Source organism: Corythoichthys intestinalis, chromosome 6 (assembly GCF_030265065.1).
Source record: "Corythoichthys intestinalis isolate RoL2023-P3 chromosome 6, ASM3026506v1, whole genome shotgun sequence".
In the NCBI taxonomy this organism is placed as follows: Eukaryota; Metazoa; Chordata; class Actinopteri; order Syngnathiformes; family Syngnathidae; genus Corythoichthys; species Corythoichthys intestinalis.
Window position 1 is genome coordinate 51,498,838 of NC_080400.1, and position 11,879 is coordinate 51,510,716.

General features: G+C 41.0%; 1 protein-coding gene across 1 annotated transcript; it reads left to right on the top strand.

Moving 5' to 3' along the window:
* The first annotated feature begins 5,841 nt into the window (after positions 1 to 5,841).
* LOC130917295 (uncharacterized) lies at positions 5,842 to 11,447 on the top strand. Its single transcript, XM_057838547.1, has 4 exons — positions 5,842 to 6,502; positions 6,767 to 6,970; positions 9,068 to 9,147; positions 9,250 to 11,447. The coding sequence occupies exons 1-4, from the start codon at positions 6,450 to 6,452 to the stop codon at positions 9,846 to 9,848; spliced, it is 936 nt and encodes a 311-aa protein (XP_057694530.1). The 5' UTR covers positions 5,842 to 6,449; the 3' UTR covers positions 9,849 to 11,447.
* The last annotated feature ends 432 nt before the right edge of the window (positions 11,448 to 11,879 follow it).

Below are 11,879 nucleotides of genomic sequence, written 5' to 3' on the forward strand. Positions count from 1 at the left end.
CTGAAAAAGAAAAGTGACACTGTTCTAGCAACAGAAAAATTTCTCGCAGATACAGCTCCTTATGGGAAAGTAAGGTGCATCCGATTTGATAACGGGACTGAATATACTTGCAATGAGTTCCAAACATTGTTGAGAAAAAGTGAAATAAGACACGAAACATCAGCGCCGTATTCCCCACACCAGAAAGGGACAGCTGAAAGAGGATGGCGTACACTATTTGAAATGTGTAGGTGCATGCTAGTCGAAAGTGGGCTACCAAAATACCTATGGCACTATGCAGTACAAACCACAGCAATGGTACGCAACAGATGCTATGATAGACTTACAGGGCAAACTCCTTACCAGATGTTGACAAACAAGAAACCAAATATTTCCAGAATGCAAAAATTTGGGTTTGTATGTTACACATACAAACAAGACAAGGGAAAATTGGATTCTAAGTGTGGCCGAGGACAGTTTGTTGGCTATGACAAAAATAGTCCAGCATATCTAGTCTACTATCCAGACACAAACAAAGTACAAAAACATAGGCTGGTAAATTTTGTGAACAAGGAAGTCATAGAAAAACAGACACAGACATGTGACATGGATCAAGATGAAGAATACAACATGATGGGGTTGCCAAGGGCTAATCGAGCAAGTGTAGAGGTGAAAAACAGAACTGAAGATCCTGTAGAACCAAGTGCAAATAGTGAGAGTCCAAAGCAGGGGTGGGCAAACTATTCCACAAAGGGCCGCAGTGGGTGCGGGTTTTTGTTGCAACCCATTAAGAGGACACCTTTTCACCAATCTGCTGTTTTACAAGCGCAATCAGTCGATTGCAGTCAGGTGCTTCTCATTTCTGCTGAAACCTCATTGGTTAAATTATCTGTGTTGGCTCAGTTGGAACAAAGACCAGGACCCACTGCGGCCCTCGAGGACCGGTTTGCCCACCCCTGGTCCAAAGGAAGTGACACAATGTGAACTTGAGAGTAGAAGGTATCCTTCAAGAGAGAGGAGAAAACCGAGTCATTTAGAAGACTTCATAACAGAAGTCAGAGATAGTGATGGAGTTTATACCACTGTAGACTACTGCTACAGGATGGTAGTTGGTATACCTCAAACATATGAGGAGGCCATGAGTTCCAATAACTCAAAAGATTGGTCAAAAGCCATGGATGAAGAAATTCAGTCACTAAACGAAAATAAAACATTTACCTTGACAACACTGCCAAAAGGAAAGAAAACAGTGTGGGGTAAATGGGTTTATGCACTCAAAAAGGATGAAGATGTGAGAGATAAGTACAAAGCACGTTTTGTGGCTAAGGGATTTAACCAGAGAATGGGAATAGACTATGGAGAGACATTTTCACCCACAGCAAATTTGACAAGTATAAGAGTGGTGTTACAGAAAGCGGCACAAGAGAGTATGTTGTTACATCAGATGGATGTTAAGACAGCATACTTAATTGACGTATTGTCCAACATATGACATGATGGCTGATATCATGACAAAACCTGTAACAAAGTTTAAATTGAAGAAGTTTGACAGTGCTATTTTTGGAATTTGAAATGTAAAATTTCATTTGGTTGTTAAAAAGGCATCAACATGAGAACAAGTGGGGGTGTTGAGAGAAATGGTGGAGGAAATGTTTTGTATTCATAAATGTGTCCTCCGTTGATGTTGAAATAATGTTCCTATTGCTTGTTAATATTGACATATTATCTTTTCGTCACAAGATGGCAGGATGGGACTTAATTGTCTAAAGTGCTACTTTTATTACTTCGTTGTGTTTGACTTTGATTACTTTGATTTATAGGATTGCCTGTGAAGACAGCAATGAGAGAGGATGTATCTGCATGTCAATGGAAATTAAATATGCCGAGTTTTGGCTAAAAGACAACTTATTCTCCGTCAATTCTTCCTACGAATGCAACGTTGAGGTGCAACCACCTCAACACCCCACTTCTGACCCAGAGACCAAAAAAAATAAAAAGCCTGGCTGGAGTTTGCCTAAACATACCTGAGAAAGCCAAAAACATTTTGGAAGAATGTTCTCTGGTCAGATGAGACAAAAGTAGAGCTTTTGGGGAAAAGGCATCAACATAGAGTCAAAGTCAAACATGGCAGAAGTTCCCTGATGTTTTGGGGTTGCTTACTGCCTCTGGCACTGGACTGCTTGACCGTGTGCATGGCATTATGAAGTCTGAAGACTGCCAACACATTTTGCAGCATAAAGTAGGGCCCAGTGTGAGAAAGCTGGGTCTCCCTCAGAGGTCATGGGTGTTCCGGCAGCAGGACAAGGACCCAAAACACACTTTAAAAAGCACTAGAAAATGGTTTGAGAGAAAGCACTGGAGACTTCTAAAGTGGCCAGCAATGAGACCTGACCTGAATCCCATAGAACACGTGTGAAGATACCTGAAAATTGCAGTTTGGAGAAGGCACCCTTCAAATCTCAGAGACCTGGAGCAGTTGGCCAAAGAAGAATGGTCTAAAATTCCAGCAGAGCATTGTAAGAATCTCATTGATGGATACCGGAAGGGTTTGTTCGCAGTTATTTTGTCTAAAGGTTGTGCTACCAAGTATTAGGCTGAGGGTGCCAATACTTTTGTCAGGCCCATTTTTGGAGTTTTGTGTAAAATGATAATGATTTAATTTTTATCGGTCTCTTTTGTGTTTTTTAATTGCAAGCAAAATAAATGAAGCTATTACTACTAAAGCATTTGTAATTGCAATCATTGTCTGGGAGAAATTGAGCATTATCTGACATAATTGCAGGGGTGTCAATACTTTTAGCAAGCACTGTGTATAGGAATGGCTGTATTGTGAGATGGTGACCCGGCTGATGTCACATTCGCATTCTTCCTCAATCCAGGAAGTCTCTAATTTCCATGGCGCGGGAGTCAAAAAAATTGAATAAGGCGGAAAACAGACAAGACTGAAAAAGCAGTTTCTGCACTTGCACTCCTCTTTAAAAGAAACTACTGTATTTTAAGCCAAAACAACTGTTGTGTTTGATAGAACTGTAGGTCTATATGCTGCCATAGCAGATTCATGGCACATTAAGCCCCGGAACCATTTTTAATTTGTCCGTTATACCCCGGAAACCCCCGTTTACAGATGTCACGCAACCGCTTTTGTTTCCAACCAGCCATAAAACTAAGGTAATTAATTATATTTTTATTCAAAATGTCTATCATTTTATAGCTTAGAAACATTAATTGGTGTCTAATATTTGTATTAGAAAAAAAAAAAAAAAATGAAAAACGACTTTAAAGTGCCTGTGACACGAAAAAGCATGTTTATTTCATAATACACGCGGTATTTTATGCCCCTGAATGATATGGGCCACTTGGATGTGTGTGGAAGCGATCGCTATTTTTATTTAGTTTTTTGAATCCCGCGCCATGAAAATGAGTGACTTCTGGCTTCGGTCTTGCATTGAGGAGGAGGGCGCTGTGACGTGTACGGTAGAAGACGTCCTCTTCACGCTACAGTGTACTGTTGTGTATGAGGACGAAGGATTCAGCTGATTTTGCGGATTAATACGTTTATTTTTCGCATCACGCCAGCCAAACGGCTGCAGAAAAATCATTCTGTATGAGGGAGAGGCGTATGCGCCTTTTTGGAGTTTCAAAAGGTTCCCATTCACCGTGGATATTTACTGTGGGACCATTGGACTTATGAGGAAGTGAGTAAACATCTTGTTTTGTATTATGTCAAAAACGAATACAGCGATTACAAAGTAAACACTACAAACTTCCTTTAAATGAAGGACTACTTACGTTTGATCATTGATAGGCATGTAAAAAGCTCTCCTAATGGTCATTAGCAGCACCACGTTAGCTGCACAACAAATCCAGCCACCCTCCTCCGGGGAACGAACTGTAAATTTCTCTCCGCCGGGCGGTTTACCGATCCACTAAGACAATTGACAACCGGGTCGTCATGTCAAATAATCCAGGATAGTTATGTGTGATTTTCCACTTCGAAGACTTTGAAACATCACTCGGTTTGGGTTAGCATGTCGGCTAGCTGTCACGGCTTCTGGTTTGTTTACATTCTCCGAAGCCGGGGAAGGGAAATGACATGTGTCCGATTTAGGTGTCATAAAATATCGTTCGGGAGGTGCGACAGTAAAGGTGAAGTCGACATTTTTGACCATTATGGAGTAATTTTGCCACGTCGTCCTGAATAAATGCATTTTTATTATTTCATATTCCATTCAGCACAAAACTGTTATTTGTCATGAACATGCCATTTATTTAGCAATTGGGGAAAATACTTGGATAAAAAGAATATCCTGTAAAAATATTGAAGTAAAGAGACAGAAACAATGACATTTTGCCTCTCTCTTCGTCGCATTTTCCTCGTTGTGAATAGTTCCCCCTCGACGGGCTGACTGGTCCTTCTCAAGCCATTTATATAGCTATTGGGGAAAAATACTTGGATAAAAAGAATATCCTGTAAAAATATTGGAGTAGAGAGACTGAAACAATGACATTTTGTGGCTCTCTTCGTCGCGTTTTCCTCGTTCTGAATAATTCCCCCTCAATGGGCTGAATAGTAAAACCGATGAGCCCAGTCTACCGCTGATGTCATCCACCTGTTGGGGACGCTAAAGCCCTATAATGGTAGGCGTGGCTAACCGGCAGATTAAAAGACTAATTTCTCGTCATCTGTGCTTTTCTAAATTGTTGTATATAGTCGAATCGTCTCAAAATATGATTCTAATTCACATAATAATGCCATTTAAGACTTTTTTTCCCGTGTCATATGCTCTTTAAAAATGATCCACTTGCATATTTCAAACTTTTAAACAAATTACGTCACAATGAATAAAATGGTGTCTGTAAAAAAGTCACAGATATCTACCTCATAACTGTCGCTTAATTGTATTTTTTTTTTACTGTCGCATTTTCTCTGATGTTAGATGATAATCGATCCAAACAAAGAAAAATTGAAAATATTGAAAAAAAAAAAAAAAAACGTTTAAAAGGGTAAATATATGAAAAAAAACATTTCGACCACTCCTTGATGTTTGCGATTTCTGCATCGCGACCCTTGTTATATTACCATGTTTCACCCATAAAATCCCCCCAAAATCCAGCTGTGGCCATTCACAGCTGTGTCTGACACTCGTTGATACATGCTACATTTACGCTACGTTTTTGGATTGAAACAAGGTAAGTACATGATAATATCTCGGTAAAGTCATGGTGTCTGTAATTCTGCTCTCGCGTGCGCTCACCTCCAGTTTGGGTTTTGCTGTTTAAAAAAAAGTTGTTGTTTTTTTTTTTTAAATGCCCTCCTGTTCAAAATTTTTCTTCCCCCAGAAAATTGAGATTTTAAGCATTCCAATGATGTATCACACATGCATATCAGACAATTTTGAAATTTGGCCAAAACGGGGGTCTAAGAGCAGAACTTCAAGTCATCTGAGTGTTTTCCGCCATAAATAAATCGATCGCGTCCACACACATCCAAGTGGTCCATTTCATTCAGGAGCATAAAATATCGCGTGAAATATGATATAAACATGCTTTTTGCTGTCTTACGCATTTTAGGCCTTTTCTGTTACACACAAAACTATGTTAATAAAGTTATACTTTATTTATTTTAATTATATTGTTATTATGTAGTGATACAATTATAGAAGTTGATCGATATTAGCTTTTTCTCTTTAATAGTAAAAGGACAAAACATTATGCAGAGGTGTACTTATAATAATAATTTAAAAATTATAAACAAATGATACTATTTACAGTGGTTGCAGAGAGTTGGGGGGGTGCGAAACATTTACGTCTTCCGGGGGGAGGGCGTAACAGAAAATAACTGAGAAGCACTAGCCTAAGACGAGGTGGAGGAAATTATGAACAGTTTACAATGAATGGCAGTACTAGCACATAATATTCAAGCTTCCACAGAGGTAAAAAAGAAATTCCAGTAAAAATTCTCTTAAAATACAGTGCATGTGACACGAAAAAATATGTTTATTTCATGATGTAACTGATGTGTAAAATGGTTAAAAGTAATTTTCACCAAAGTTCGTTTTTTTCTAAATTGCATTTTTCAAAAAATAGTCATTAGCGTCTTCATATTTGTGAGTGTTGTTATAGGGAGTACTATTATTTATTTTCATTGAATTCATCTACATCACCTTTGACTTCGTCGTGATGTCACTTCCTCCTGTGTTCGCGCTCTCTGTCTTCGGTTGTTACCGAGACTGCAGAGAGGCAAGTACGATGTGAAGTTGCTCTTTTGTTGGTGTGTTCTGCTATGTACAAAAAACGCTAAATAAGAAAGTTAAGTTGCTTTTCAATGTAGCATAGCTTGTTCAGAGAGTATTTGAGTTTCATAGAACTTGGGTACAGCGAGTGTAATGCTCTTTTTAAGACATTTAAGCCGACGAAGCTGGAGTTAATTCTCACGGTCCCGCCACATTGTTTTTCCTTTGAAGGTGCGCATGAGGGCTTCAGCCAGAGAGGTCGCTGTATTCATTTTTATTTTTTCTATCAAGTATGTGTGCTCCCTTGTCTTTATTTTGTACTATTTGTATTTTTACTATTGTAATTGTTCAAATGTTCATGTTCCAAAAATTCTAAAATAATTGTTGAAAGTCAGGAAGGGGAAAATTTGTGTTTGTTGTATAATGTTTTAGTTTTGAAGTTGTGCGCAGTAAAATGTATATTTCAGTTGTTACCAAGACTGCAGAGAGAGGCAGGTGCACATGAGAGCTTCAGCCAGAGAGGTCGCTGTATTCATTTTTATTTTTTCCATCAGATGGCTGTGTGAGTCAATAAACTCCTTCTGGCTGGCAACAAAGCGACCTCCTCCTCGTCATCATTTGTCAACACAACACAACGCAGAAGTTTTATCTAGCCAGGGGTCAGAAAGACACCGGCTACAATGGTGCCGTGACCCGGATGCACACCGCTTCAGCGTAATTCATCTTCTGGAGCTGTGGATCAATGCCAATTTGCCAAGGTTGCTACTCAGTTTTGGTGAATTTGAGAAGCCTCCATATTGGCATTTGGAAAATGTGTCAATAGAGTGAGAGGGAAAAAAAGTCAAATTTGTGAACATCTGGACTGTTTTCAATTTTTTGATGTTAAATTGTTTTGTTTTTTTGTCCCCCATATAGAATTGTAAAGGTATTTGTTTAACGAAACGTACAAAATGGCACACTTTAATGGAAAAATAGATGACAACAACATGCCAAGTGGTCATTTTAGTTTTGGCAGGGGAGAACATTTCAGAAATTTGCCTTGTACTCCAGCTAAAGATACGTCTTATGTTGGTTCGCCAAATTTACGCTCCACAAGCATACCAATTCCAGCCAGGTCCATTACACATTCGAACCTTCCAGATGTAAATGATTCAGCATTAAATAACCTCTTAACACATATTGCTCCGCGGGTAGGAAACACCATAAGAGAGCAATTGAAAGTTGAGTGTGAGGGAATGGATGTTCAAGGCTCACAAGTTCAAAGTAGTGTAGACCTGAATGCTAGTGAACCAACTTACCTCAATTTAACCAGTACAAAGTTAGTCCTCCATTCAGATGTCAGTGAACCTCCAGTCTTCAGAGGAGATGTGTCTGACAAGAACACAGTTTGTGAATGGCAAGAAATGATGGAATTGTACTTAAGAAAACGAGGTATACCCCTTAAAGAACAGTACCGTGAAATAATGTCAAAGTTAATGGGCAAAGCTAAAGATGCGGTGAGGATAACATTGAGAAGCAGTCCCTCTGGGAATCCTCAAGAAGAGCCAAAAATTATCTATGACATCTTATGGCAGCATCTCAGTGATGTGACCTATTCCTGCATGCCTATGGCTGATTTCTACAGCACAGTCCCAGTGGCGGGAGAGTACCCCGTTAACTATTGGCCTCGACTCAGCAAGGCAGTTGATGCAGCAGAAGAGGGCTTGAAGAGGCTTGGATGACATATGGAAGACTCATGTCAAGAGGTGGCAATGATGTTTGTTAAATACTATACAGATCCCACGTTTGCAGCCCTTTTTAAATTCAAGGCTCCAGATAAGTGTTCAAGAACACATTGATCGCCATCACAGTGAAATGAAGGAACGTGCTCTCTCCAACCAAAGCACAATAAGCCAGTAACTATGCATGCGCAGTCGCCTGAATTTAACGAACCAGAGCAAAGCCGCCAATCAGGACAGTCTTTCACGTGCTGCGTCACCAGTAGGTAGATGGCGAGATAGTGTAAAGTGCTTTGAGCACCTTGAAAGGTGGAAAAGCACTATATAACACCATAACGAAGTGAAAATAGTGCCCCGCCCAATGCTCACAATGATGACTGCATGAAAACATTGGTCAGCCTCTTTGAAGAAGCACTCTCACAGAGGGATCAAGGTGTTCGCCAGTCTGTCACTCCTGACCCATCATTCCAAAAATCCTGTAGGGTCTGTAAGTCAATGGAGCATTCTACGCTAACACGTTGCTGGCAGAAGCATCTATGTTTGGCATGCTTTGAGCCAAATCACATTAAGAAAAATTGTCCAAACCGCCGCTCAGATCAAGCTCGAAATTCTACAGTCTCACCGAGCGGGCCCCTTTTAAACTAGTGGGTCCGCATTTGGCGAGGGGAAGTGCGGGCGGAGAAGAAGCCCTCGACAGTAGTGTGGATGAGCAACAGTATTTGAAAGTTTGTGCAGCAGCACCAACTAGTGTTAAAGTGATTTTCCAAAATACCCAGAAGCTTGAGCCTAATGACGAATTGTTTCATACTCCTGTTATTGTTAATAACACATTTCAGTTGCAGGCTATGATCGATTCTGGATCCATGGCTTGCACCTTAAGTGAGGAGGCAGAAATGAAAATGTACTCTCAAAGCCCACCCTTTTGACACAAAATGTTGTGCTAGTTGGATGTGGAGGGAAATTAACCGAGCCCAAATGTATGTATGAAGTTAAAATGAAAATGTTGGGAGAAACTTGTCTTGTCCCTGTTCTTGTAGTAGCTGGCCAACGTGACGACTTGATTATTGGCACCAATGTCATCAGATTTCTCATGCGTCAACTAAAAGTAACCAATGACTACTGGTGTCTTGTTTCCAGTGGTAGTCTTCTCCCAGAGTGCGAGCAGTTCCTCGATCTTATGGCAAATTCATCCCGGTGGAGAGGTGATGAACTTCCAGGTAGGATTGGTCCTGTAAAGCTACAGTAGTCAGTTACCCTGTTAGCAAAACGTGAGCATTTAGTCTGGGGAAAGCTGCCAACATATGTTCCCATGTCGCCAGGCAGTACAGTAATAGTTGAGGCCACTTCATCCAAGTCCATGCCTCGCAACATCATGGTTGGCAGAATTATAACACCATTATGGGGTGATGGATGGATCCCAATGAGAATTTCAAACATGTCAGATCGCCGCGGTTCATTGAGGAACTGTAAGCTGGCTGATGTGTCTCCTTGTTTGGCAGTGGAAGATTTTGAGGTCTCTCAGAATACCAGTCAACCAGAGATGGTCAAGCAAGAACTTCCCACTTGTGTCAAAACTGACGATTTACAGCAGCGACTTCAGCAGCTTGGGCTTGCAGACATTTACGTTGACAACGGTCATGTTGGACTCTCAGGGAAGAAGAAATTAGTCAATTTGCTCGATAAGTACAATGACATTTTTTCCAAACATGCACTGGATTGTGCAGAGGCACTTGGATTTGTCCACCGCATCAGACTCACCGACGAAAGACCATTTCGACATCCTTACCGGCTAGTTCCACCTGCTCATTACCAAAAGTTAAGGCAGGTTCTCTCCGAGTTGGAAGAGCAGGAATTAATCAAGAAATCAGTGAGTATCCCTCACCTCTGGTATTGGTGTGGAAAAAAGATGGGAGTTTGAGACTTTGCACAGATTTCAGATTGCTAAATGCACGAACTGTGAAAGACGCCCACCCGTTGCCTCATCTATCAGACTGTCTAGCTGCACTTGGAGGAAATATGTATTTCAGCACAATGGATTTGACCTCAGGTTTTTACAACATGCCGATGGCAGAAGAGGATAAGAAGTACACTGCATTCACAATGCCAATGGGGCTTTATGAATACAACCGAATGCCGCAGGGGTTGTGCAATAGTCCCGCCTCATTCATCCGAATGATGATGAGTATTTTTGGTGACCTGAACTTCAGTAGCCTCTTATGCTATCTCAATGACTTGCTTGTGTTTGCTGCGACAGAGGAAGAAGCATTGGCAAGGTTGGAAACAGTGTTCCATCGACTCAGACTCAATAACCTCAAGTCCAAAGAAATGCCACTTAATGAGGTCTTCTGTAAAGTTTTTGGGTCACATAATTGATGGCAATGGAGTTGCAGTGGACCTAGCTAAAGTCGAGGTGATTTCCAAAATGTCCAAAGATCATCTAATGGAGGATGATGGTTGCACACCCTCAGTGAAAAGAATAAAGTCATTCTTGGGGATGGTATTTTAGTACCAACCAGAGGTTGCGCTAGACTTTTTCGTTGTCTGTCATTTTGACTGACAGGGTCATAAAAATCTGGTCATAATCTATTTTTACCCGTCACTTAAAATTTTAAAATGATGATAATGACATTGTGGCGACCCTTTGTTTGGCATAATTCACCTTCCGTACTTGTGTGTCCATTTGGCCGAGCGGGTTAGCGGCTACGACACAGTCACGTGACAGAGACACTTAAGAGCCGCGCGCGTCCCGGCTTGAATAGAGAGTTCACAGAGAGCAGCAGAGCTACAGCAGCTGGACACAGCAATTCGAGCTAACAAGACTCTTAACATTGCATACCGCTTCAACATATTCAATAGTATTTAGTTTTCATTCATTTTAAATTAATATTCTGTCCGAACAAGCTTAACAGAGAATCCACACCGTGCCATCACACATCAAGCAGATGAATATGTAACTTTTTCTCCGCAGTGACAAAAACAGCTGACTGTGGCCCCAGTAGGTAGGCTACATTATGGAACAATTAAATTAACAGTTCACCTGCTGTGGCCTGAACGGAGTCTTACACCTTCCTCCTGGTGCGCATGGACTTAAATTGCGTGCCCGCTTGTGCAGTCCCTGTTTTTTCACCTCTTTTATCAACACCATTGTCGTTTTGGGGCTTTTTGAAGAAACTTCGGACACTCAGTTGCCTTGACATTTTTCAGAGTAAGGCCAACGACTTCATGCATCAAGAGAGACAATAGCTAATTAATATGCTCACTCGCCACCCTGTGGTCTGGGGTGTGAATTGCAACCTGTCAAAATGACAGGTGGACTTCAGTTTTTTCCGTCACCGTTTTAAAAAATCGGTCAACGACGGAAAATATTCGGTTAACGTGACCCCTGGTACCAACATTTCATCCCAGATTGCTCCTCTTTGGGCAAGCCCTTATTTGCCCTCACAGCTGTTCAGAAGAGGCGCGGCAAAGTCAAAATCAGTTCCAACACTGGCTCGTACAGGAAGCTTAAGCCCTCTGATTGGACAGATGATTGTCAAGAAGCCTTCTGTTCATTGAAAGAAAGTCTCTTGAACTCTGCTGTTATGTCACATCCAGATTTTTCGCTGCCGCTTATTCTTTCTGTCGATGCATCACTAGATGAGCTTGGAGCAGTTTTATCTCAAGTACCAGTGGGTGAAGTAAAAGCGCGCCCAATTGCTTTTGCAAGTAAGACACTGAGTAACTCCCAGAAGAAATATCCAGCTCACAGACTCGAGTTCTTGGCTTTGAAGTGGAGTATTTGTGAGAAATTCAGTCATTGGTTAAGAGGTCATCCATTCACAGTATGGACCGACAATAACCCTCTAACTTACATAATGACAAAGCCAAAGTTGGACGCATGTGAGCAGCGTTGGGTGTCACATCTTGCCCCCTTACACCTTTGACTTGAAACACATACCAGGCACCAAGA